Source organism: Scardinius erythrophthalmus (assembly GCF_964197995.2).
Source record: "Scardinius erythrophthalmus genome assembly, chromosome: 16".
Lineage (NCBI taxonomy): Eukaryota > Metazoa > Chordata > Actinopteri > Cypriniformes > Leuciscidae > Scardinius > Scardinius erythrophthalmus.
In genome coordinates this window covers 9,808,181-9,834,478 of record NC_138236.1, presented here as the reverse complement: position 1 = coordinate 9,834,478, position 26,298 = coordinate 9,808,181, and the positions used below count along the sequence as shown (strand labels likewise).

General features: G+C 37.3%; 1 protein-coding gene across 1 annotated transcript in view; it reads right to left on the bottom strand.

Annotated features, from left to right (window-relative positions):
• Positions 1 to 25,956, bottom strand: part of stt3b (STT3 oligosaccharyltransferase complex catalytic subunit B) — a 49,683-nt gene extending 23,727 nt beyond the window's left edge. The window contains exons 1-2 of the mRNA XM_081389103.1: positions 25,429 to 25,956; positions 2,277 to 2,385 (exon numbers count right to left, since the gene is read on the bottom strand). Of these exons, the coding sequence (XP_081245229.1) occupies positions 2,277 to 2,385; positions 25,429 to 25,685 (366 nt within the window). The 5' untranslated portion in view covers positions 25,686 to 25,956. The remainder of the gene's footprint in view (positions 1 to 2,276; positions 2,386 to 25,428) is intronic.
• Positions 25,957 to 26,298: the final 342 nt, after the last annotated feature.

Genomic DNA, 26,298 nt, shown 5'->3' with positions numbered 1-26,298 from the left:
TTTTAACAATGCAATGCAAGTGAACGTGGCGCGCCGGCGCCTCAATGTCATGGTTATTATATTGTAGGGATGCAACGGTACACGGTAATATCCCGGACCGTTCGGTCAGCCCTGCACAGGACAATCTACCCTCGTGTCCCGCGGGACTTCGGTTTTGCCATTGAGTTCGCGCTGATCCTTTTAGTTTTTGCTTTAGGCGGCGTTCACATATCGCGCCTAAAAACGCGTAGAAAACGCTAGGCGCGCCGCGTTCTCCTTTTTCCAAAGCGCTAGGGCGGTTGCGCTCCGGAGGCGTCTGTCGTTGCTAAAGCAACCATCAGCTGCGCTCTGGTTGGTTCTTGTCACGTGACCTATGGTGCGCTTGCGGCATTCTGAAAAGTTGAGAATTTTCTGCTGGGGACATCGTTAGTGCCAACCGGTCTCGCCTTGCACCAGACAGTGTTGATAGACTCATCTTTTTGCACAAGAATCTCTCAATAGTGGATGAGTAAATAACATTGCACTTTGTATCCTGAATGCAGTATTTTTTTATTATATTATTTTGCTCTGCTTTTTTAGCACAAGCTAATTTATGTTTGTTAAAGGTAAAAGTGCACTTTTTCTTTCACATTGATCACTTCATATACCAGTTATCAAGGTTTGGAATTGGGATCCACTTGAATATTTTGAAGTGTGTTTGTTTACATTTTGTATTTCATATAGGCCTAAGTGATAGTTGAAGAGGTTGTATTACTTAGTGTTGTTCAGTACAGACTAGAGTGTTAATTTATTCCATACATTGATGTTCTTCCTACTGTGACATTCTGTTTATGCTCATAAGAAAAATAAAACATATTTTTGGGATGAAATAGTCTCTTTCTGCACAAAACATGTACCGAAACCGAACCGAGACCGTGGCCCAAAAACCGAGGTACGGAACGTACCGTGGGCTATCTGTACCGTTGCACCCCTATTATATTGTCTGCTATATTTGCTTTTATTATTATTAAATACATGCAATTGGTTGATGAAACATTTATTAAAATTAAAATACAATTTGTACAAAAAGAAATTCACTTTAAAGGAGAACTTGGTAGCTTTTTTAACTTAATAAAACTGTCTAGAAATCATTTGGATGGTTAAACAACCTGTTCTGGTGATATTGGTGACTTTCCCCGCTCCCCCCAGCGTTCCCAGGCGGAAAACCAACCTTGCAACTTGTTCACTACCGTCCCGGCAAGATAGAAATTGGAAGTCTCGTGAGAAGCGAAAGCGAGAACGAGAACGAGCGCGAAACACAAATTGCTTTATGGCAATTCGACATAAACACACACGCATGTATGATGTATTACCAGATTACCCACCTCGGTAGACATAGCTCCACGCGATACAGTTGGCTTGCTCCGATCAAAACAAACGCACATGAGCAGCGGTAGAGAGGGGGAGGAGGCCGCCGCAAGTGAGTTTTTTACGACTGTGTTGTGAAATATACGCCCCACCACAGCTGTAGGGGGAGCTCGTGGGGAAAACATGCGACAACAAAAGGGAAAATCAGCGAAGAAGTGACTAGAGTTCGCTAGAGTTGCCGAGTTCTCCTTTAAAGACAGGCTTTCTACAAAGCAAAACTTAATGAAGTGGTAAAAATCATATCTGACAATTTACAAAACAAAACTTCATTAAGTGGTAAAAACCATGTCTCCCGATATATTGTGCATCTTATGATCCTATCTTTTATTACAATTGTTTTTGAGCTAAAATGTAATACACATCATATATATACACACTATATATGTTTCTTTTATCAAACATGTTTGGGGCCAGTCAAGGGGTAATTAAACTGCATGATCAGTAATGATACGTTGTTTATTATTGCAAATGTTTATTGCTAATGTTTATTATTGCAAATGTTTTTCATTTGTTTAATAATTCTCAATGATGGCACATCACTATCAAAGTCATAGCTTTTATTTCTGATTGGCGGTCAGTCAGGGGGTACTTCGCAAAAAATCAGATACAGTTGGAAACGACGTAGACCATTAATAACAAAGACTGTTAACAATTGTTTTTAATTAGTATTTGTACATTCTCTATGATAAAAAATGTTTGTAAAAAATATTTTAATAACACGGTTTTGCCGGTTATAGAGTTCTAATGACGGTGTTAATAATAACCGTCGTTCTCACGGTTTTATACTAACCGTCACACCCCTATCTACACCATTTATTACTCATAATAATTTTAACATTTACATATACAAAAAAAAAAAAAAAATACAAAAAAAAATACAAAAAACTTACCGTCCCTCCCACTATTCTGCCCAGTGGGTACCAGGCCCTCTCGTCAAACCAGTTGAGAAACTCATAAAAACCGTTGGTGGTGAGATGATGAGTTGATCTGTAGTTGAACCTGTAAACAAAGAAGAACAGAAGAGGTTGTGGTGTCACTTCTGATGAGAAAAGGCAGCCTTTTATCAACACTGGCATGTCACAATGCATTTCATGGTGTGACGAGGTGTTCAGAACACTGTTAAGACACTGCCTAAATGACAGATCTTTCCATATAAGCAGCCAACTATCACCAGTGCCAAACCACAAAGAATAAAACAAGAGCATCCACTAGGAAGCACTGAAACAGTTAACTAACTAAATTATAGACTATTTAATTAGATAGAAAAAGATGTTTTGGTTAAACTTTTCAATCATTTCATCTTGAAGGACACGTGTTTTCAAGGACAAGATTGGTTGCTCACTGTGTTTCAGTGCACACAGACAGGAATACACCTGTTCAATCAGTCATGCATTCTGCTTTGTCCTTTAGGCTAGTTTTTCTGCAGCAAAATGAATAAATAACCAACAATGATACAGAGTGTATATTATAAAATTAACAATAAAGAACAAATTAAAGAAAAAAAAAAATCTACAAAAGGTAGTTCAGATTTGCACATACCATGCCAATATTTTCACAGGCCTCACATAAGAAAAAAATAAAATAAAAACTGTGAGATTTGTATCTAAGTGTTAAGTATATAATTATGTATACAATTGTTATTTTTTGTAAAAATACACATGTATACAGTTATATATTATGGATATTATAATAATAATAATAAATAATAATAATATAATAGCTAACACTTCAGTTTAGAGTCCAATTTTCACTAGTTGCTTATTAGCATGCACTAATAGGATATTAGACGCTCATTAGTACTTATAAACCACATATTAATGCCTTATTCTGCATGACCATATTACATCCCTTAATCCTACCCATTACCTAAACTTTACCTTACTAACTATTAATTAGCAGTAATTAGGAGTTTAAGGCAAAAGTTGTAGTTAATAGTTAGTTAATAGTGAGAATTGGACCCTAATCTAAAGTGTGACCATATACTTTGTGCTTATATATATATATATTAAAAAAACTAGTTAACATTAGGCACTTTATTTTTCTTTTTTATAAACATTTTAAAATGTAGAAATGCTCAAATGAATACATTTCCTGATAGTCTTTATTAACTTAGAACCATTCATTTGATGCACAACAGATAAAGAAAAAGCTCAAACAAAAGCACTACGAACATGGCTGTAATTAAACTGTGCAATCCTCTCTAATGCCTTTATCACCCAAAGTTCAGCAAACTGTATCCTGCTATCTCTCAAAACTCCAGAGTAGTCATTCTGAAACTTTTCATTACTAACACAAGATGAATATAGCCTTTTAAAACTCCCCTTATCCACAATAAAAATCAAGGCACAGCCCTGTGTCAATCATGCTTTGTGTTTAAAGGAAATTAAATGCCCCATTTTTAGCCCAGAAAAAGCCCATGACTGTGCAAAGCCTAGTTCACCAAAATGCATGTTTTCATTTATTTATGCAGGATGAGCCCTGCTGAAAGGAAAACAGAATAATTTACAGAATAGCCCTGAATAGCCAATAGAATAGAATAGCAAAGCGTGCTTATGGACAGAAAATCCAGTTACTTCTCTGACATAAAAGATCCTAGGCGCTTGTGGCGGGGTATCAAGTCCATCAGAGACTACCCTGTGATGACAACATTGACTTCCTCAATACACTTAACACCTACTTCAGCAGGTTTGAGGAAAAGAACAACATAACAGCAATGAAAACGCCCTCCAGCCCAGATGATGCAGTACTCTGTCTTTCTTGACCAAGCTGACGTCCGAAGGACCCTACGTAGAGTCAACCCACGGAAAGCAGCAGGTCCAGACAACATACCAGGGTGTGCAGACCAACTGACAGACGTTCTCACAGACATTTATAACATCTCCCTAAGTCAAGCCATCATAGCCCGTGCTTCAAGGCCACTACCATCTTACCACTACCAAAGAAGTCACCAGCTTCAACACTCAATAGGCACGTTTCCATTAAAGATTTGCGCGAAACTTTTGCGATTTTTTCTAAATATCGTCAAAAAACTATTGCGAAATGACGACGTTTCCATTAACTGATGTTATGCGACTAAAACGTCATTTTTTCCTCTCGCGATAAGTCATTCCAAAAATCATGGCAATGGACATTGGTAAGTTTATATATATCACAGCCACGTACCGCACTAGACGTTATTATTATTAATGGAAGGAAACGTAGGCGTGTTATCCAAGCATTAATGGCAAGGAAAGACCCTTATACTGTTAGCGGCACATATGAGGAGTTTCTGGGTGTTTCTCCCTCATTTCTGCTCCGAGGTCTTGATTGTGGCATTTCTTTGAGGTTTAGAATCCAGTATTTCTGTCATTCTTTCTTCTCAAGAACTGTCTCGTATTCTGTCCAAACACACAGCGCCTTCTAAGTCAGGTAACCTGTAAATGCGCAAAAACTGTTTCCATTGCCGTTTTGCAAAATATTCCTTTTTCGAATTGCCTGAAAAAAACACCTCATGCGATCGCAAAAACTTTTTTGCGATAAATGGGAGTTTTTGCGAAATTGATGTGTTTCCATTGAGCATATTTTCAATTCGCAATTTCAATTTGCGCAATTTGAAGGGTAATGGAAACGCGGCTAATGACTACTGCCCGATAGCCCTCACTCCCATTATGATAAAGTGCTTTGAAAGGCTGGTCAAGTCACATCACATCCAGACTTAAGGCAGCACTTGGCACACTCCAGTTTGCATACCACCCCAACCGCTCCACTGATGACGCCATACCAGCAGCACTTCATCTGAGCCTGCCGCATTTGGAGAACAACAACAGTTATGCGCGGATGCTCTTCATTGATTTTAGTTCCGCCTTTAACGCAGTCATCCCCTAGCACTTAGAGAGGAAAAAGGCCCCACTAGGCATCAAAACTCCACTGTGCAACTGGATATAGGTCTTCCTCACTGATAGACCTCAGAAAGTATGAGTTGGGAACAAAACCTCTGAAACATCATCCTGAACACGGGGTTCCCCCAAGGCTGTGTCTTGAGCCCACTGTTGTTAAATGATACACGACTGTTGCGCCAGATACAATTCGAACCACATCATTTAGCTTACAGATGACACAACAGTAGTGGGCTCCATCAGCAATGATGATGAATCGGCCAACAGAGAAGTAGTTAACCAGCTCATCATCTGGTGTGATAACAACAACCTGTCACTGAACGTCAACAAGACTAAAGAGATCACTGTTGACTTCAGGAGGAAGTATAATGTTCATAACCCACTCATAATGAATGGCAGCACTGTGGAGTCAGTGAGAAGTACCAAATTCCTGGGGGTGCATATAACTGAGGACTTGTCATGGACTACTAATACCACATCACTTGGTCATGAGGGCTCAGCAGCACCTACACTTCTTAAGGTGGATGAGAGCAAACCTTCTCCCTCCTGTTCTCAATTTTTTATAGAGGCACGATAGAGCGCATTTTGACCAGCATCCTCTCAGTCTGGTATAACAGCTGCACATCCGCAGACCAGAAGTCCCTCCAGAGACTGATGAGGACAGCAAAGAAAATCATCAGGACCTCCCTCCCATCTATACAGGAACTACATCTGTCACGCTGCCTTAACAGAGTCACCAAAATAATCAGAGACTCCACACACCCCGCCCATGGTCTGTTTACTTTTCTGCCTTCTGGCAAACACTATCGTAGCATGCAATGCATGACTGCCAGACTTAGTAATAGCTTCTTCCCACAGGCCATTAGAATACTTAAAATCACATTACCAATACAGAGATATGATGGCTGTTGGACTGTCGATACATGTTACATAGAAGGACTGAATCACATATGCTGCTCTACCCATGTGCAATATACTACTATATGCAATATACCCACTGTGTATAGCATTTATATAATTTTTGTTTAATAATTTAGTTTACATTGTTTTATATCTTGATTTGTTATTTGGCCTATCTATAGTGTATATTATGTCCACCTGTTGTAGTCCTGCTTGTACTACCCTTATTTTGTTTTCTTATTTATGCTTGTACTCACTTTGCACATTTGAGCTAGGAGAAATGCAATTTTGTTCTGCTGTACACTGATGACAATAAAGAACTTTGAACTTGAATAATCAGGTGAATGAAAATTGTTTTCTGCTCCAGATACTCTTTTCAAAATAATATTTTTAAATTGTGACATTAACATGATGACAGTAATTTGAATGTAGCTTTTGTAAAAAATATAATTCTAAACATAAAAAAGTAAACGACAAGTTTTTCCAATGTCAACTAGTCTTGCACAATCCTACATAGGACCTCACGACAGCACAACCTATTGAAACTGACATGGCACACTTTCATTCACGTAAAATATAGCATCAGTTCTGGCTAGGATCCATCGAATACTGCTCTCTTATTGCAAGTTTACGGCTCCAGTGAATTCATGATTGCTGCTATTGTTAATGCAAGTAAATTGTGTCCACTGGGATGGAAAAGCATTACTTCTGGATTTATTTAATCAGATTCTGCATGCATGGCAAGTGTCAGCACATGGCCTGCCATCAGATTAATGTCCTCACTATTTTGTAATACAGACGTCTTACTGGCAAGAGACGCTCTGTGTTTGCGAGAGAAACTGGCAACCTGGCGCTTGAGTAGGAGGATCGGCAGAACTGTGAATCATGTGTATTTAAAGACCCCTTTAAAGTACACAAACAGTCCATCACTGACCATGGCTGCTAACTGACACCACAACCTGCTAGCTCCCATCCCTCTCAGACCATTTCTCCCTCTCTAGGGAGGCTAAAGATTCAGGAACCTTTACTGGCATGGTCAAACTCTCAATCACGATCTGATATCTAAACCGGATCCTTGGCATTCACTGAGCACTGCAATGTCCTTTCTGCAAAGAAACTACATGAACACACTAGCAAAACCATAAGATACCCTTGTTGTCAGATTTTATTGCAGATTTGAAATACATTATTGAAATGCAATCTTCTGGAGATTTCTTTCCCCATTCGAACAGATAGACTCTGTACTTTAATACCTATTACCTACAAGAATAGCTGCCCTGGGACGCCGTTATGAAGATGCCCATAGAGTGAAATGACTTGCATTAAAGAAGTTCCACTGAGTTGAATTTTTATTCCATTAATGTTTGTTTCTTCAACTATGGCCACTTTTGGCCCTGAAGACTTAGAAAATTGACTCTTAAAACACACATTTCACATTCTTACTTGTTTGATCCAGTTTGTCCAATAAAAGGTGCCAGAAAGTGAAAAAATACATTGCAGGAGATGAAATCCAAACATCATTAAATTATGTATTTTTGTTTAATGGAATTATGTGGTAGAAATGACAAATGACTCACTTTTGGAATAAAATGACCAACACTTTGTCTTACACAACTAAATTATATTTTTATATGTTTCGAAAGAAGCATCTTATGCTTACCAAGGCAATACATAATGCTCTGAGCACCAAAGCTCAGTGCATGTATTTGATAAAACACAGTAAAATGACATTAAAATGTAAAATAACTGGTTTCTATTTTAATGTATTTTAAAATGTAATTCATTCCTGTGAATTTTCAAGTCTTACTTATTCAGTGTCACATGATCTTTCAGAAATCATTGTAATATGTGGATTTGGTGCTCCAGAAACATTTCTTATTATTATCAATGTTGAGAATAATTGTGCAGCTTAATACTTTTGTTGAAAGTGGGAAAAAATTGAAAGTTCAAAAGAATAGCATTTATTTGAAATCTTTTGTAACATTATAAATGTCTTTACTGTCATACATTTATGCATCATTGCTGAATAAAAGTATTAATTTCTTCAACAACAACAAAATTACTGACCCCTATTTTTAAAAAGGTAGTGACCACAAGTATCATTTCAATGGCATTGTTGTCTCCTTGGTAAACTAACCTCTTACAGAAATGCAGCAAACTGTGGGACAGGTATTTATATCTATATATATATATTAATATATTTTTATTTTTATTTATACATTTGTTTAGGTGACTCAATTTTAAACATGCATTAATACATAAAAATCCATTCTAACAATATGAAGTCAGACAAATTCTGATGTGGAACAAGGATGAAACAAAGCCATTGAAACGTAGCAAAAATATATTAAGGAATGGAGAAAAGCAAGACTGTAATGTAACCTTCATATAATTTATTATAATTTTAATCTTTCAATAAAAATCAACCATTGTGACATAAAAGTTGAAGAAACACCCTAATGTTTCCGTGACTGCATTCTCTGCGCCAGGATACAGAATCACGTGAGAAGTCACCTGGAAATGACCCAGGGCGACACTAAGCCGTGTCGTTTTAAGGTGGGGTAATCTCAGCAGACAATGTGCAGGAGAATCAGATTTTGTGACTGTATTATCAGCTGGATAAATTGAGATGTCTTTATGCAAGCAGTGAACTGGAATTCTTTCATCTGCAGTTTAACCTCAGTGACACACGTTCCGCTCAACATTCCCGCCAACTCTTGAACTCCGCACTTCATAAAACTCAATTTCACACTGTGTGGACATACATGCAGAGCTTTGAAAAGGTCCCATTCAATGCCATGCAGCAACCTAACATTTATTAACAGCCACTGCAGAGACCAGGGCATAAATTGCTGCTTAAAGCGTGTCTGGAAATGCTAGAAATAAAGGTTGTTTAAACTTTTAAGTTTCTTGTAGACAGAACGGCTTAAGTCCAGAGTTGAGAAGAAGCGCTAAGGTACTTGGAGAAAGTACAACAGATTTAAGCAATTAAAGGTATCCGGACTGGTTTGGAGTTCATTAAAGCCTGCAGTAAAGGCAAGGTCGTGTTAACTTGTTGCTGGGTAAACACAACTAAAGATAGAATAACCAGAGTTAAGAAATCAAGTGATGAATCAAATAATTGCCTGTACAGCCTGAAAGAGCTCAACCTTGTAGCATAAAGGAATGATTACGCTGATGGCGATATTGTGGGAGGTTGACAAGGCATTTTTACTTGACTGAATTATCCAATGGCGGCAACAAATTGCTTAAGCTTCACTGTCTCCAGCTTCAAAACTCCAACTATTATTTGAAACAATTGACTTCTGGCCACATTGTATCTGCAAATCGCTCTCCATGTAAGTGGCCGTTAAGACCTGGTATAAAGGAATTATGGGACCAAAAAAAGAAAGAGAAAATCAACAACAGAGCAAGAGTTTTTAAATCTGAAATGTCTCACCGTGACATAATGAGACTGAGGGGCTAGCCTGGACTCAAGTGTTGGTTTCTGATTACTCCCCATCACATCTTGTGCATCTCAGAGGCCAAAAGTCAAACATTTTAGACTTTGCTATTTGCTCTATGCATTTCTTCAAGATAGAGGCTGTGGAAAAATGATTGCAATCGTTTATACAGAGTCGTCAGGCTGGGAAGCTTGTCATATTAAATTTGATGGCTGACATTACGCCTGTATCACCTTCATCAATTTAATCAGGGTGCAGGCAAGGAAATTACAAGGAGTATGGAATCTGGAGCGGATAGGAGCCTGCTACTAATGAAAAAGAAAAGAGTTGCAAAGATGGAAGATGACAATCTTTGAGAAACGATTGTTAAGCAATCCTAATCATAACTCATCCTTAATTTTCCACCGTATAAACAAACACAAATGCAGGATAAAGCACAACTCAAATGTGTTACATCCAGGTCAACTTGTGTGACCAGAAGCTAATAATTAAAAATAAAATAAAAATCAACAAAGGATTTTAATAAAATTCTGCAAGTAGCATTGAAAGAACATTTACAGTTGTGATGTATTGGAGGTTCTTAGCTTCCATATTGTGACGTACAATAGTGTGCAACAGTTGACTGGATGGAGGCAGATCCGCAAGCTTGTAATCGATTGAGAGGAAGAGGTGGGGTTTAAGCTGACTACATGATTAAATAAGCCTGTATTTTATCAAAATGTTGAGGTCAATAAAATAAAAATGATTAAGGAACATACATGGATTAATCCTGCCCAAAAAGATCAATAATGCATTTATAAAATACTGTAGATAGAGTGAATTTCCATTTCATACTAAGTGTTTTTTATTTTTCTAGTAGGGATGAATGACGATAGTCACCTATTAGACCAAAAGTAGCCTAAATTATTAGTGGTGAAGCTCCAATTAGCATTAAAGCTATTAACCTAAGAAAACCCAACCATGATCCAAACGGTGATTAGTGACATATCTAAAACCATTCAATTTAGAAATGCACAATCAATGTTTCACAATATTTTTTGTTCCAAAGTACAAAAAAATAATTTGTTCAATTGAATACTGATTTAGTAACTCAATCTGGGTGGAGAATTTTTTTACTTTTTACAAAATACATTCGGGACAGAACCGTATCCTTTACCATCTATTCTGCCCAAATTGTGCAAAGCTGCTTGTTTTTTACATTTCATTGTGTAGCATCTAGTGTTGTTTGAATGCAAGCAACATGTTGGATCAGGTTAACATGAAACTTTCCCTATTACACATGGCTCCTTATTAATCAAAGAGACGTTCAGACAAACTGCATTTTGCACATCCCTTCCACATTCTAGTTGACAAAAATAGCTGTAGCCTCAGAGATAAAAACGCAGTCTGTGGATGTTCCTTGGGTTTTTTGTTCCTTCGCTAACCTTTTTTCTCTTCAAAAAACCAATTACTGTGATCTAATAAGGCAGTCTTCCACCCTTCAAAGAATTAAAAGAGGGTTTTTATGCTTAATGTGCTCTGAAGGTGGCCGTGGGGCCAATGTATCTGACCTCAATCAGTATAGCCCAAACAAACACACACATCTCTAAATCATTAACATCAGATTCTGGTTCAATCGCACCACAAGCTTGTCATGGCCCGTACAAGCATTTATACAAGAAAACCACCAATGAGATACAAAACTCACAGCTCAAAACACAGAACAAGGACTGTACCATCATCCATAAAATGGTAACAAAAACATGTCAGCACCCAATGGAGAAAGTACACTACATTTGTACAGCACTTCAGCATTCTTCATATTACAGCCAGTGGAAAACAGTCATCAAAGTCCAGGTGTCATCTTACAATACAGGTGCTTTGTGAATCCATGGATCCTTCCGTTAAAAAAAAAAGTGAAGAATGCAAGTTAGAGCCAGGTTGGATTTTTGATGGAGGAGTGATGGGGCTTCAGCTAAGTTTGCTCTTTTTACCTGCTCCATTAAAAATGGGTCTGTCTAAGCAAGACTGCTTCAGGCAGAGCAACTCAGCAGAAAGAGGTCTGATGGCTGAATAATATATGGAAAAGAGTTATGGTTTATAAAATGAGATGCGCTGTCTCAGTGTGCATTAAATATGTCAGGGAGTGCTGGTGCTTTGCAGAATCCTCAACCCTGTGAAAGATAAGGACTAAAATTCAAAAATGTCCTGTAATTTTGTTAAAAACTGACTGGAAATTCTCTTTGATTTCAAAAGTGGGTATTTTTTGCACTGATTTAAAAATTCTAGTCAATACGATAAGCCAGTAATTGTTTTAATGTCAATGGTGATCAAATGATCACAATATTAAAATTCTATACATTTTGAAATTTTGGATATTGGATTCCTATGTTGGTGTCACTGCACAGCTAGGCTAACTCTAGCCACTTCATTTTGCTGTCCAACTGAAATATAAAATGCATACTCAATTTAAGAATGTGACATCTGTAAATATTTATGAATTTAAATAAATTCTGACCTTTACAAAGCACAATACATCATATTCACTTGAGATGTAATCCATCAGATTGAATTCTTTGGACTTTCTTGTGTTTTACAATGTTAGTGAAAATGAGACAGTTAAACTATTTTAAGGTCAAGTGGGTACATCGTACTTACTCAAATAAGTACGGAGTAATTCATTAATTACATGTACTTACTATAGAGTTATGTACTGCATATGATTAATGATTGATGTATTAACATTTCATTTGTTAACATTATTTAACTACATTAGTTACCATGATTCAACATTGAAAAATACTTCTGAAGCATTTATTAATCTTAGTTAAATGTCGATTACAAAATGTACAAATACTAGGGCTGTCAATCTTCCTCTATAATACTATTCGAATTCCATTCCTTATTTTATTTAATATTCGAATAATATTCGAATATTAAATGCTCAAATTCATCCTATTATTAATATTTACGACATTACACAGTCTTATGGATCGCCAATGCAAATGCGTGATGTTGATCGGTCTTATATCTTCACAGATAAACCGTGTCAGTTTGTCTGTTATCGCCTTTTGGCGGACAGCTGGTAAACGTTTTCGTTTGAAAATGTATATTTTTCTCTGTTTTGGCCTTCCGTTCACACTGAGACGGTGTTTTTATTAATGAAAACGAAGCTTTTTTGTAAACGCACTCCAAAGTGGATACATTTGAAAACTCCGTTTTCACGTTGTAGTGTGGACTGGGAATCAAATTGTCAGGAGTGGTGATCTCCGTTTCCGTGGAGACATTGCTCTCCGCGATTTTTGTATAGTTATGATACAGCGTGGATAACGTGCACAATTGTGTGACGATTCAAAAACGTTATTGTTCATCAGACGAAACAAAAGCATTTCATTTTCACATGCGTGTAAGCGAGAAAGATTGCATTTTTTTTTTTAAATATACATAAAGCAATATTCGAATAGGAACTTCAGCATTCGAATAGTATTGATTTTTTAAATATTCAAATTATATTCGAATTTCGGAATTCGTTCCAACAGCCCAAACAAATACATTATTAAAATCAAAAGTTGTATCCGTTTATATCATTTAATGGACATGACATAGCATATATAACAAATGTATTGCCCATTTGTAATGTTAGTTAAAGCATTAACGTTAACTAATGGGAGCTTTCTTGTAAAGGGTTACAAAATTCAAGCAAGTAAAAGCATGAGATGGTCTGAAGCTCAGAACACAACCAATGAGAATGTCAAAAGTGCATTCTTGTGCATCAATAGCTCCACTACTGACTCAAACTCTCTAAAAGAAAAACAAAAAGGATGAAAAAGATTTCATAACTGAGCAGGGTGGATCAAAAGATCAGTCAGCTGTATAAAATTCGGAGATTGTTCTTTTTAAAAGGGGAAATTGTGCTTCAGAAACTCATGAAAGGCCTGACTATATTTAAGAACCCAAATTCACACATCAAGCACTTCTGGTCAAAGCAATCTGTCTGAATGATTTAAGCATTGATCAAGCCTCATACTACATAACCTTTAATCTTTTCAATAGCTGATTGGAGTAGGAAAACCAAACAGCAAATGCCAAATTCACATCTCACTTGCTTTGTGTTCCTTTCCTGGAGATTTAATCCAACATAAAAGAACTGATTGACCTTGAGGAACGATACAGAAGGTTTTCCGGATGAGGACAAGGAGTTCGTCCCGCCTGACACAAGCACATCAAAGCTACGCTCTTGGAATAACTGAGGGCCCGTAATTGGCAAGGGGGAAAGCTTGTGCTGTGAATGCAAAGCTGCTCAGCTAAGTGAGCACATCCCAATTAAAACCCATTCCGTTTCAGCACACAAAGACGCCTGCAACGTATTGTGTATCGCACACAGAGCAAATATCTTTACCCAAGTGGGCCGAAAAACCATAGCAATTAATATTTTGCATTTCACTGTGTGATGACAGATTAGAAAACCTCAGTCTGCAATAATTAGGCAATCAGTGCGGCTTTAAATCGTACATTTTATTAACTAGACACAAAGACTGATACGTTTTTCCTGAACTAGATTTTTCTGTAATACTCCTCTGAAGATGGCTAATGATCCCACATCTATGCATCATTGTCAACGATAATTATCTGGCGCAGAAAAACAAGGACCTTCTCATGTCAAAAGAACAAAGAATTAAATTCAAAATGACTGGCAAACACAAAGTTTGCCAACACCTTGTTTACACCAGGTATATAATATAATAACATAATATAATAAACCTGTGTAAAGACTGCAATTTAAATCAAACTGAACTCATTCAGATTTGTGAACTGATTCTTTGTAAAGAAAAGACTATTTGAAAAGACAATAAGATTTGCTCAGATTAATGGATTTGCAAATGAAAACTTGGTAAGATTTAGACCTCAGTAAAAAACGTAAAATTTCAGTCTAGTTATGAAAAAGAAATCATACACCTTCAAAATATTTGAAATATAAAAACAAAGGTTGCTTTTTTCCCCAACCCCAAAACAACAACATAAATGGAAGGAGACCTTAATATATAACTTGATTTGATAACATTTCTTGCCACAAAAAAAAAAAAAAAAAAAAAAAAGTTTGAGCATTATAAATCCATTTTGTACAGTTTGTACAGCTGTGAACTATCATAAGAAATGGGCAGGGTGGATCATTAGGCTACACTGCAAGCGACCTCATGGACCACATGCAGGTTTTCAATAAGCAGGGAAAGCTAAGGTGAAAGACTCCAACAGTATGAAGAAATAAACAAGTACTGCCCCCATAATCATGTTTTCACAGTCAATTGGACCGTGTTAACTGCTCCACTTTGACCACAAGCAGAGATGACACTGCATGAATGAAATTTGAGTGGGAGAAGGCTGCAGACACAACTAGCCCAGCTACAGAAGCAAAGAAGAAACTAAAACCTTACTTCCATTTATGTGTGGGCGATATACCAGTTAAGGATAAAGCAGGGGCTCAACAAAGATTGTTTCTGCTGGCCAAGTAGTTCAGATTTATACTTGCTATGCCAAAATGTTCACCAGCTTCATCACAAAATGGATTCTTTTTCTGCATCATTTTTTTTTCTTCAGAATAAGGATTTGTATCTCTTTTTTTTTTTATATCAAATTCTTTACAAACATATCTAACAATAAATTTATTAGGTTAAGCCATAATAGCTGAAAATTATAAAAGATAAATCAAATAAAATTATAAAAGCCTCTTTTTGTTTGAATTAACAATATGCCAAACAGAAAAACTTTAAAATTAGACAATATTAAATGATAAAAACATTATTTTATATTATATAAATGTATAATAATAATAATAATAATAAATCATAATTTATTAAAAAAATATTGCTGTAAGTAGCAATTAAATAAACCCAAGCAATTCAAATAAACCCAAAAATTTTATTTCGTCTGAGGCTGACACGGCAGAAATTGTTGAATCAAGTCTATTTTTGTTGTTGTTTTTTGCGCAGAAAAGATATTCTTGTCACTTTATAACATTAAGGTTGAACCACTGTAATCACATGGACTATTTTAAAGCCTTGAAAGTGGTAATTATCATTTTTGGGTGAACTAACCCTTTAAGGGGCCAAGCGTCACAGAGGCAGAATGAAGAGCTAAAAAAAAATAAAAAAATAAAGGCAGAGAGCATCAGACCAAGTGCAAAAATAAGTAGACATTTGGAGACTTTTGGATAAGCAAAATGGCTGAAAGACCAGAAATAATCAACGTGACACAATTGCTTATTACTTTTGACCAGTAGGTGGCGACGACACCAAAATTATCTAGTGGAGTCAGTGTTGGGTGGCAATTACACACAAAATTTGGTCTAGCCTATGTCTAATCTTTCCAGAGATACAGCCTTAGATTCAGTTTGGCATTATACCAGCAAATTCATTAATGCTGTATACGAAAATCCATAAAATTGCCACATGGGCTAAAGATGATTTGATCAAAGGTCATGGTTGTCATAACACACCAAGCGTGGACAGAGATATAGCCTCACATCCATTTTGGTGTGCTCTTCGTCGAATTCGTTCACACATTAATCAAGAACGCTTTGACGACTCAACTTGAATTCCATGTTTTTTTCCCCATGGTCTAAAGATGATCCGATTATATTTTCGTGAAAATCAGAGCAATGGTCTAAGAGGAGTTCGAAATAGTAGATTTTTCACAAAACCTCAAAATCGAGTTCCAAACAAATAGTCTTCAGCCAAGGAATCAGAAGAAAAAGGAATCTGAAAAAGGATTGAGATAGAGACTCTGAAATTACTGTGGTTATTGTTTAGACTGTTCTCTGTGTAAGGAGGAGGAGGACATTTTCCTTTCCTTTATATCGTCCACCCCTCCATTTCTAATACTACAAAGACCACAATCAGTTCTGACTATTCAAAGGAAAAAACATTAAAGTCATCTTACCATGACTCTGATTCAGGCTGCCAAACACAGAAATGTTAAAGACATTCTCCATTCAGGTGAGCAGGAAGTAGTAATATTCATGAGCTGGCTAATAGACAAATACGAAGAGGTCCCATACCTGGATTGAGTTGCAGTGGCATCAGACAGCTAAAGGGATGGGTATCGAGAACCGGTTCCATTTTAGAACCGGTTCCAAATTTCCAAGAACTGGTGATTCAGTAAGAAACGTGCTTTTCGATTTCGCTTATCGGTTCCTGTGTGGGCATTTTAATGCGATTTAAACCATTCAAGTACAAAAGTCTCACACGCTATTTTCCGTGCTGCACGCACATCCAAAGTGCGTTCACAGAAAAAGTTATTTTAATCCTACACTGTTACACATGCGTGCAGCGCAGAAAACAGCGTGCGAGTCATTGATTCGTTTCTGAACCTGAAAATCTTAAAACTCTGTTTATTCTTTTTTTTTTTTACTTGTCTTTAATAATGCTTTAAATTTATATTAGTTAGGCTAGTTGTTTTTGCTATGGTATCTTTAAACCATAGAAAAAAGTTTTTAGCCTATTGATTTGTTCATGATAATCAGCTACATTGATTGTTTTGCAAGAAGACAAATAAATGTGAATGATATCCAAGTTATTTTTTTACCTTATTGGAATTTAAATTAGGAATCGATGAGGATCGCTAAAATTCAAACGATACACAACCCTATTCCTTACTACTATTTTTTTATTAGTCGTTTAATAATTTTAATGGAACCGGAAACGTTAGACAGAACCCTAACCACCACAATACCTGTTGCAATTTTAAACCACCCTAATTAACACGTGACTTCTCACTATTCTTTAAGAATATTTGGAAAAGGTTACACTAAGCACAGTAAAAAGATGAGCTGTGCCTGGCTTCCTTTTCTCCTTCTGGAGACTAATTAATCGGACGACTTATATTCAAGGCCAGGCAGAGGCAACAAGAGCCCTGTGGTCCCTGAAACATTATACTTCTCCTCAAATCTTCCAATAAAAGTAGAATCTCATTCAGATATACAAGAGAGCAGCTCAACTCCACAGGCAGCTCAGAGATAAGTGGCACTCAAATGCTTCTTCAGATCAGGATGCCCGTCACAGACAACGCAGCCACGGTCAGGGAGATACAGGATGAAAGCTCAATTAACACAAGGGTGGATGGATAATGCCATATGGATAGAGAGAGCGGAGAGGGAGATAAAGATTCAAAGAAAACAGGGGAAGGTAAAAACAGAAATATGAGCTTTGCATTGTTGCCCTTATTTCTGTTGTGCAAACAGAACATAAGGGTTAGATGTGGGTAATATGATTGGGGGGGGGGTCTTTCAAAAAAAGGCAATATTTTACCTCAATACTGCAATGAGATTCTAACTCACACAATATATTTATAAATACAGACATTTATAAATATAGCTTTTTTGGCAGATAATATTTTGTTTATGTTAAATAAACTTATACACATTGTTTTTTTAATTAAAATATTACATATTTTTTAAATAATCATATTTAAGTAACCATAATAAGAATGTGAATATTTTCTCCTTTTATTATAGAAAAAACAACTGATAATCAGTAAATTAAAAGTCTCACATTATGGCAAAAACTAATTTTAGTATATATAAAACTTTAAATTCTGTTTTAAATTAGCCATTTTCAAAGCCGATGTAAAATAACCAATAAATATACAGGGCTCGAAATGATACGCTCCCAAAATTGAATCTGTGCAACCAGAGTGCGAATTACCCCACTATAATTGTGGGGTACTGCTCCTTCACTTCTTCTATGACCATCATGGTCCACTACATGTGCAACATGTGTTGTGCAACACACATACAAGGCCTAAACATGCGACAAACTGATAATCAGTAGGCTACAGAATATCTCATTATTATATATCCAAAAGAGAACTGTTTTGATCAACTCCCAAAAGTTAGAAGTTAAGTGCACTGAAATACCATTCTAATTACTAGTAAAAGTAATACCTTTACAAGAAGCCTATTGCCTATTTCAGGGTTTTTCCTGGCTCAAAATGAGGCGGAGGTGGTAAAATCATAATAATGTATTTTAATAAGATAATTAAATATGTATATTTTTGTAAATCATCATATAGCCTAATGTGTTCCCCACATTTTTTTGTTGGTGGAGCTTGGTACCTCTAGGGGGGTCCGAGGGCATGCCCACCCGGAAGAAAATTTTGTACATGTTAAAGGGGGGGTGAAATGCTCATTTTCACTCAATCTCCTGTTAATCTTGAGTACCTATAGAGTAGTATTGCATCGTTCATATCTCCAAAAAGTCTTTAGTTTTATTATATTTATAAGTGAAAGATAGACTGTACCGAGTCTTTCCGGAAAAAAAACGAGCGGCTGGGGGCGGGCCGTGTGGGCGATGTGCTAAAGCTGTGCTAACGCGCCGAGCTAGTAACGTTAACAACACACAGAGACATTTGTTCAACAGTTTTACTCACCGCCTGCGGTTCCAACGCACGACTGCGGACCTTTATCATTGTGACTGCTCGATCCTTAAGCATTAGACGATCTGCAAATCCGTTGATCTGGGCTTTGTTTATAAAACAATCATCGTCGAAATGCAGGGAAACAGTCTTGCTCAACTCGTTTTTGCCCCGGAAAAACAAACTGCATCCACTATTCCCTTAACACTGGGTTCTTTGGGAATCTGTGCAGGTTTGTCTTGCCCTGGCAACCAAAAACCCACTTCTTTGGTGACACTGACTTCCCTAAAGCCGAGCAGAGCGCTTAGATGAGGTACTGCTTTCGCTCTCTCGCTCTGGTGTACGAGTGCGCGCGCGCCCGCGATCTTACCGGAGAAGTGCCCTTAGGACCCGTATAAGGAAATTCCGCTACATCTGACGTCACACATGCCCATACTCGAAAAAAACTTTCCGAAACTTGTGACAAACCGGAAGGACAATTTTTGGCAAATCGCTGAAATCGCTTTACATTAAATTGTTCCTACACTGAAAATAGGAGTTGACTTGTATTGTAACTGTAATTATATTTTTTCACAATATCAGAAAAATTCTGACCCCCCCCAAAACTGATATTTCTGTCCCTGTAATTACCCCCTGTAATTCGAACTATGTAGTGCAACTCAATTTATGTGGGAGCATTTGTGCGAGTGCAAACAATTGATGTGGTGCGACCTTTTTTTCTAGAGATGCATCAATCGACCGGCCATAAATCAGAAACGGCCTGTTTGTGCTCCAAACACATGATCGGCAACAGGCCAGTTTTTGGTTTAATTTTTGCTCTATTCTGGACTTGCACACAAACTGCATTGCAATCATTTCCCGAAATGTCATTTGTGTGAAAATATTAAGAAGTCTGTTAACAGGACGTTAACACAGGCCAGAGACTGGACATGCTGAAGACTGACGCAAAGAGGAAAGCGCAGATGCACAGCAGAGAAAATACCAGGCACAGCAAGATCACTGTTCGATGTGCTTGAAACATAGGAACATAGGCTTATATGAATTTGTCTCTAAAGAGAACTGACTGCCTTCAGAATAGTTTTGATGGGATTTTCTTTTCCTCTTACCTCCGTATATAGTAGTGTTTATAAGCGCAGATGCTGCTTTGTTTACAGTGGTACCCAAAGAAAAGCTTATTTTCCATAAGCGCCACCTTCTGTCAGAGAGTGAAATTGCATTTTGATTCAGTCCATCTTTTTTTTGTGCAGGTCTGTCTTATGTAACAATTTCACAAAGTCAGACCATTCTGTATTTGCTCAAAGTCTTGAAATTGTGCAATCTAATTTAAATAATAAACAACTTCTCATTCTACGTGTGTAGCATCTTTGTTTAGATCATGATTAAAATGCAGTGTTTACCTCCAATTTCAAATGGCTACAGATGTTATTTTTTAAGGCAAGTTTGGCTTGTTAAAATAAATGGCTTGTTGTAATAAACAACAAATAAATAAATGCCAAGCCCTGAATATATAATAACATATGCCTTGTGATGCCATAAGTACATCTGTCATCTAACTTGTCCAGGTCCTCCTCTGTAATTTTTCACAACAGTCTGATTCTTTGTTGCATGCAAATAACATAAATAGTTCCCGCCCACTGATAGCAGCAAAAGTATGCCTACCACAAGATACAGCACAAAAATATCTACCAGTCGACATTTCAACTTTCAATCCAGCCCTAACAGCAGGCTGTGTTATTTGCCTTAGAGAGGGTTGAAAGAAGTGCACAAGCTAAAGCAAGAGAGAGAAAAACGATAGACAGAAAATACACTAGAGGAATTAAGAGTAGAAAAGCAGAACAGGAAACGCAACACTCCAGCATCCAAAAATGAGAAAGGACAGAGCAGGCTCGGGGCAGTGTGCTGGATCTAAATGAGACACCCAGAGAACCAAGTGTGTGTGTGTTGCACTGAAATTATCTGGACATGAAACAATTACTCATTTGAGCTCTCAAATCAATGAAGCCCCTGGCTGGAAACACAGGGAAAAGCCGCTTGAAAGCATTTGAAAGTAAGGTGCTCTCAGAGTTATTACAATTTCCAACCATTTACGGAGCTCAGTCAGTCCAAACCTTTTTAATTGGTGTTATTTACAGGAACAGGATGAATATACTTTCCTTCAGTATTAGAAACCAGCATTCAGACCAGACCGAACCAAACCTGATGCAACTGCAGGTAAAACCAAGTTTCAAAAGCCTGCAAATCTCAAATGTAAAGTTCTAGATGCATTCTTACATGTTTGTCCAGACTCCAAAGATATGGCCAGTGTTAGCGCGCTCAAATCCAAGACTAGGCCCAATCTGTGCCCAGGAAACCAATAACCCAGAGGGACCTCCATCCCAACCTCTACAAAGGGACTTGAGCACTCACTTGCGGTTAAAAGCTTCTCAACATTCATATGACTAACAGAGCTGGAAAATCAATCTGAGCCAATGCGCGCCTGCCAGCAAGAAAAGAAAAACTCCTCCTGCATGTCAAAGTAGATTACTGAACGAGAGCATACAATAGCCTGAGAGGTGTCAATGCCACACTTGAGAGGACAGTCGCATGTGTGCAAGCAAACAAAAGGTAAACACTATAAATCCCAACAATCCAATGTCTTATTCACAGCAAAATAAATGGCATGAACAAACAGATATAAATCTAAAAAATGCAATCAGTGGGTTACATTAGACCACTTGAATGCTCCGCAATTCTACAAAAGGCAGAAAAGACTAGACAAGGATTGGCAGACATTACAAAATCCAATTGACAAGCCAAAAAAAAAAAAAAAATATATATATATATATCTTTCATACATAGCATAGAAAAACGTTATGCATGCCTATTCCCATATTTCTACATTTATAACAAATCACATAAATGTAAAAGGAATAAAATAATTATTTTTTTTCCAAACAAGCAAGGACAGGAGAAATGATTTTAACATTGAAAAATAAAAAAATAAAAAATAAATAAAAAACACACACCTTCACCATTAACAAATGCCAGCAGATTTGCCAATTTCAGATTCAGAATATGCAGTGTTTTATGAACGTTCTGAATGTAAATGGGCTAATGACAGGTACGGTTGGCGGACCCATCGTATGTAAATGGTTTCGAAAACTATACCAATAAAATTCAGAAAGGTCATTAGCAAACAGCAATGATCTGTTAGCTAATTAAATCTACTCATGCAAGTGGTGCTTATATAGTCATATACCCACTTACTCCATTAGTCAATGAAACCCTGAGCCAATGAGAACATGTGCTTTAAGGGGTGTTCACACATATAGTTCACATTAAATGGCATATTCTCTGTGCTGTTGTTTGCTAGTAGGCGTTCCTACTGGACTGCAATATTATACTGTATCAGGAGGACTGTAAAACCTACTCCCTACAAAGATGCTGTCTGGCCCAACATGTTCTGCTCATGGATGTGGTTAACGTGCTAGTATAGTTCTCAATAGCTAAAATACTAAAGCCCATTCTCTGAAGCAAATGCTCAGTGGCATAAACATATTTGTCAGATAAATCACTCTTTTGTCAAATCCTTAAATAAGGTCAGGTAGTTAGACACCATTTGCAATTCTTGAATCTCTCATTGACGCAATTTTTTATTTGTTTTTTGAGTGTACTGTAACATTTCTGGCTTCTGCAGTTGGACTACTGCTGAAAATACAGAAATTCAACTATACAATATCCAATACTATACTTGCAGAACATACAGAATACAATAGTCACCTTATTAAGTTGCGATTACAATACTTTACATTTTTTTCACATGCTCTAGATGCTGTTCTCCAATTTTTTTATTGTAGTGTCTAATGAATGCTCTGTAATGTTTATATATTAACTGATGTGTGTATGATCTGAAAGAGATATATATATGTACAACGAGCCACCTCGCAATATTTATTTCAGGTGAACAAATTTGACATTTCTACTCTAGCATCATTTTTGGTCACGGTGAAGTGTGTCCACACCGCTGACATGTTTACCAGCTAATCCACGTTGTGTGCACAAAATAGACACTGACAGTCAAAACGCATCACCACAGAATGCTCATTAAATGTCATTGTTTCGGTCAATGATTTCAACCTGAAATCAAATGTATTTTTATACCGTTACGGTCAAATATTTTCAAGTGCATCACTAGTAATGACCAAGCTTTTCAGAACCTAAGAGGAAACCAGGACCGGCATACAACAACAAAAAATAGCATGTTCACCTGCTTTGCATGAGGATGTTCTACCGTTGAATATCATTAATTTTAGCCTAGGAGGCAGGTTAAGAATTTGTTTGTTTAAGCACATAGATAACACTGTTTGATCTTCCGTTCAGACTAATGAATGCAGTGCACCATCACCCTCAATATTGGCAGCTATGAAAATTGGGATCATACCGTCAAAGGATGTTCCTGCTGTTATTCTCTTATGAAGAAGTGTAGCAGAACTGCTGAAATGCAATTTAACATGCCTGATTATACCATTCATTTGTTTAAAGAATCTGTCATGGTCGGAAGTGTGACTATGAAGTTTCCGATTATGATAAAATCAAAAGTTGACCTAAATTAATCCAGCCTTATTTACCACATTGAGACTAAATATAACAGTTTAATAAACAGGTATGTCTTCACTGCTCATAACTGAGGACATAAGGAAATTATTGACAGTATGTGTCTATATGTTGAAGAACAGGAAGTAAATGCTTTTGTATCTCAATTGGATATAATTACTGCACAAGGGGTTTAGTTCAAACCTATGATTCATGAATGGATTAAACATTTAAGTGCTAAAAATACACCATCATCTCTAAAGCAAAGTTAAGAGCTTGCATTTGACAGCTCTGCAGATCAAAAGAATTCCATTTATCTAAAAATCTGACATTGTTATGAAACAGATTTTTATGAATAAACCACATTAATAGTATCAGGAGGTGATAATACTGCACGCCAAGCCATTTTAACACTAATTTCTTTAAACTGAACATAGATTTTGTCACTAAAACTTATTTTAATTACAAGCGGTAATTTCGGATTTCGTATAATTTTGTGCTCACACAAAGTGCGCACATAAAGCCGCCTCTCAGTACTAAATTTAGTTATTTTTCGCTGCTTATTGTGCTTAAACAGTCAGATACACACACAATAATGTCAAACTTGCTGTTTATTCACATAAACAGTCAGTTAGCCTATGTTTTAAGTGAACGTAAACAGTTGAGATTAAGAAAGAAAAGGCACACGTAACAGTAAAATGGTTTTGTGCGTCAGGTCTTTAAGTTAACCTGCTGCCAAATTATGAGATAATATAAAATATATCTTCTACTTCCCCATGGTATCGAAATTGTGGCAAGTGAAAATGCTGAGTGGCTTGTAACTTTGGAAAACCACTAGTCACAGTGGCTGATGAGCAAAAAAGTGATTAAGTGATAAACATAAAGTGATTAACAATAATCAATAGTAAAAACAGTCATCCATATTAAGTAACTGTGGTCCAATAGTGAGTAATATCTTGAATTTCCCAATATATTATTCATGTTTCTAATAATTTTCCAAACAGTGAAAAGTAGGCTAACTATTTTACTGTTACTGGTTAGTGCACACTTGTGATTGGACACTTCAGCAATGTGTGGTTCAGATATTCACTTCTGACTAGTAGTACCCATTCCAGTTTTACCACTTCCACTAATCATCAGGAACTTACTTTGAATACATAACTTATTCTAAGTACTTTACATTTTCAAGTTTTCCTAGTACTAATTGAATAGACACTAGTAATTGTGTACTCCAATTGTAATTAGTCACTATATCACTGACTAGTAGCCAAGGACTGGATATTATAGTATGTAATGAATGTGCAATAGCAAATAACTAATAAATAGATAGCCTAACACAACTAATGATGTTAGTTAGCTTTTAGACACTATTGAATTGTCTACTAGTAATTAACAAAAAGAAATGGTAACAAAAATAAATTACTAGTATGTTAAGGAATAGAAATGGTAAAACGACTTGCCACAAAAACGGATGAAAACGATTTTTGACATCATATTTATTAATAATTTTCTGATTTGGATTTTTTTAGGACACCTCGACGTAGTATTCATTATATCTCAACAGACAGTAATCAAAAGTCGTGCTAAATTAGAATAGCATGGCGCTAACGCAATCACAATCAATTTCGTTTATCGTGAATTATAATAAGATGGAGGGCAACTGCCATGCGGTTACGTGTCAAAATTGTCAAGCATGGACGGTACCGCACAGAGACAAAACGCTTCCTGAGACAATTATGAATGAAGGATCGCAGCAGTTCAGTGCATCACGCACGTACATTTCATTCGCGGCGAGATTAATCGTGCATTACATCCCCAAACGTCAGATTCTAAATGCGCCACAACCCGCCCGCCTTTATACTCACCAAGGGTCAAACTCGTGAATGATGCTCTCGAAGCGAATAACTGCGAAAAGTCGAGAGCTGAACCCTGCCAACCAGGCCAGAAAGAGAATGGTGAACGACAGCAAAGACTGCCATCCCGCCGGCTGCGTCAGTCCCCCGGACAGGCCTCCGCCGCTGCATCCAGCCGGGGAGTTGGGCCGTCCGTTGCCCGAGACCGAACCTCCGGAGTTGGAGCTCGCTTTGTGCTTACAGTCGGAGGCAGTGTGGTGCTCCGCCATGTTCTGGAGGATTTGGTTAGGAAAGCACTTCCCACCGCCACGCACCCCTCTTTCCGCCAACCCGCTCCCTCCTCGGCGCCAATATTTCTGCGCAACCAGGCCTTTGCTCCAACTGCAAGAATTTGGCGTTGTGTATTAATAATTTGGATTTATTTGCAGCAGATTCCGCGTCTGAGTGGCATGCTAACCGGCACACGAGATCCACTGGTAGGGGGGCGGGGGAGGGGGGTGAACAGGGCGGTTCTGTTCTATACACAGCAGGAAGAATCTCTCAGCCTCTCATAGCGAGACAGGTAGAACAAGGCGGGTCACACGCGCGACCCTTTCAGCCAATCCGCTGCAAGCAAACCACTGACAGGAGCCAATGAGATCACGCACAGCCTGGACCGTTGACAAACACAAACGGAAAAACGTTGACAGGAGGTTAGCCAATCCTGTCCCTGGTTTTCAATAACGAACACTCGTTTGAGCCATTCAGCACGAAGAACCGTCGTGGCGCTGTGCCGCGATACACCAATGAAATAAATGAATTTTGTACCAGAAAACTGCCTTCATACAGGCCACTACGCAAACGATATTTTTATGCGGATGTCACATTGTCTCACTCAAAAAT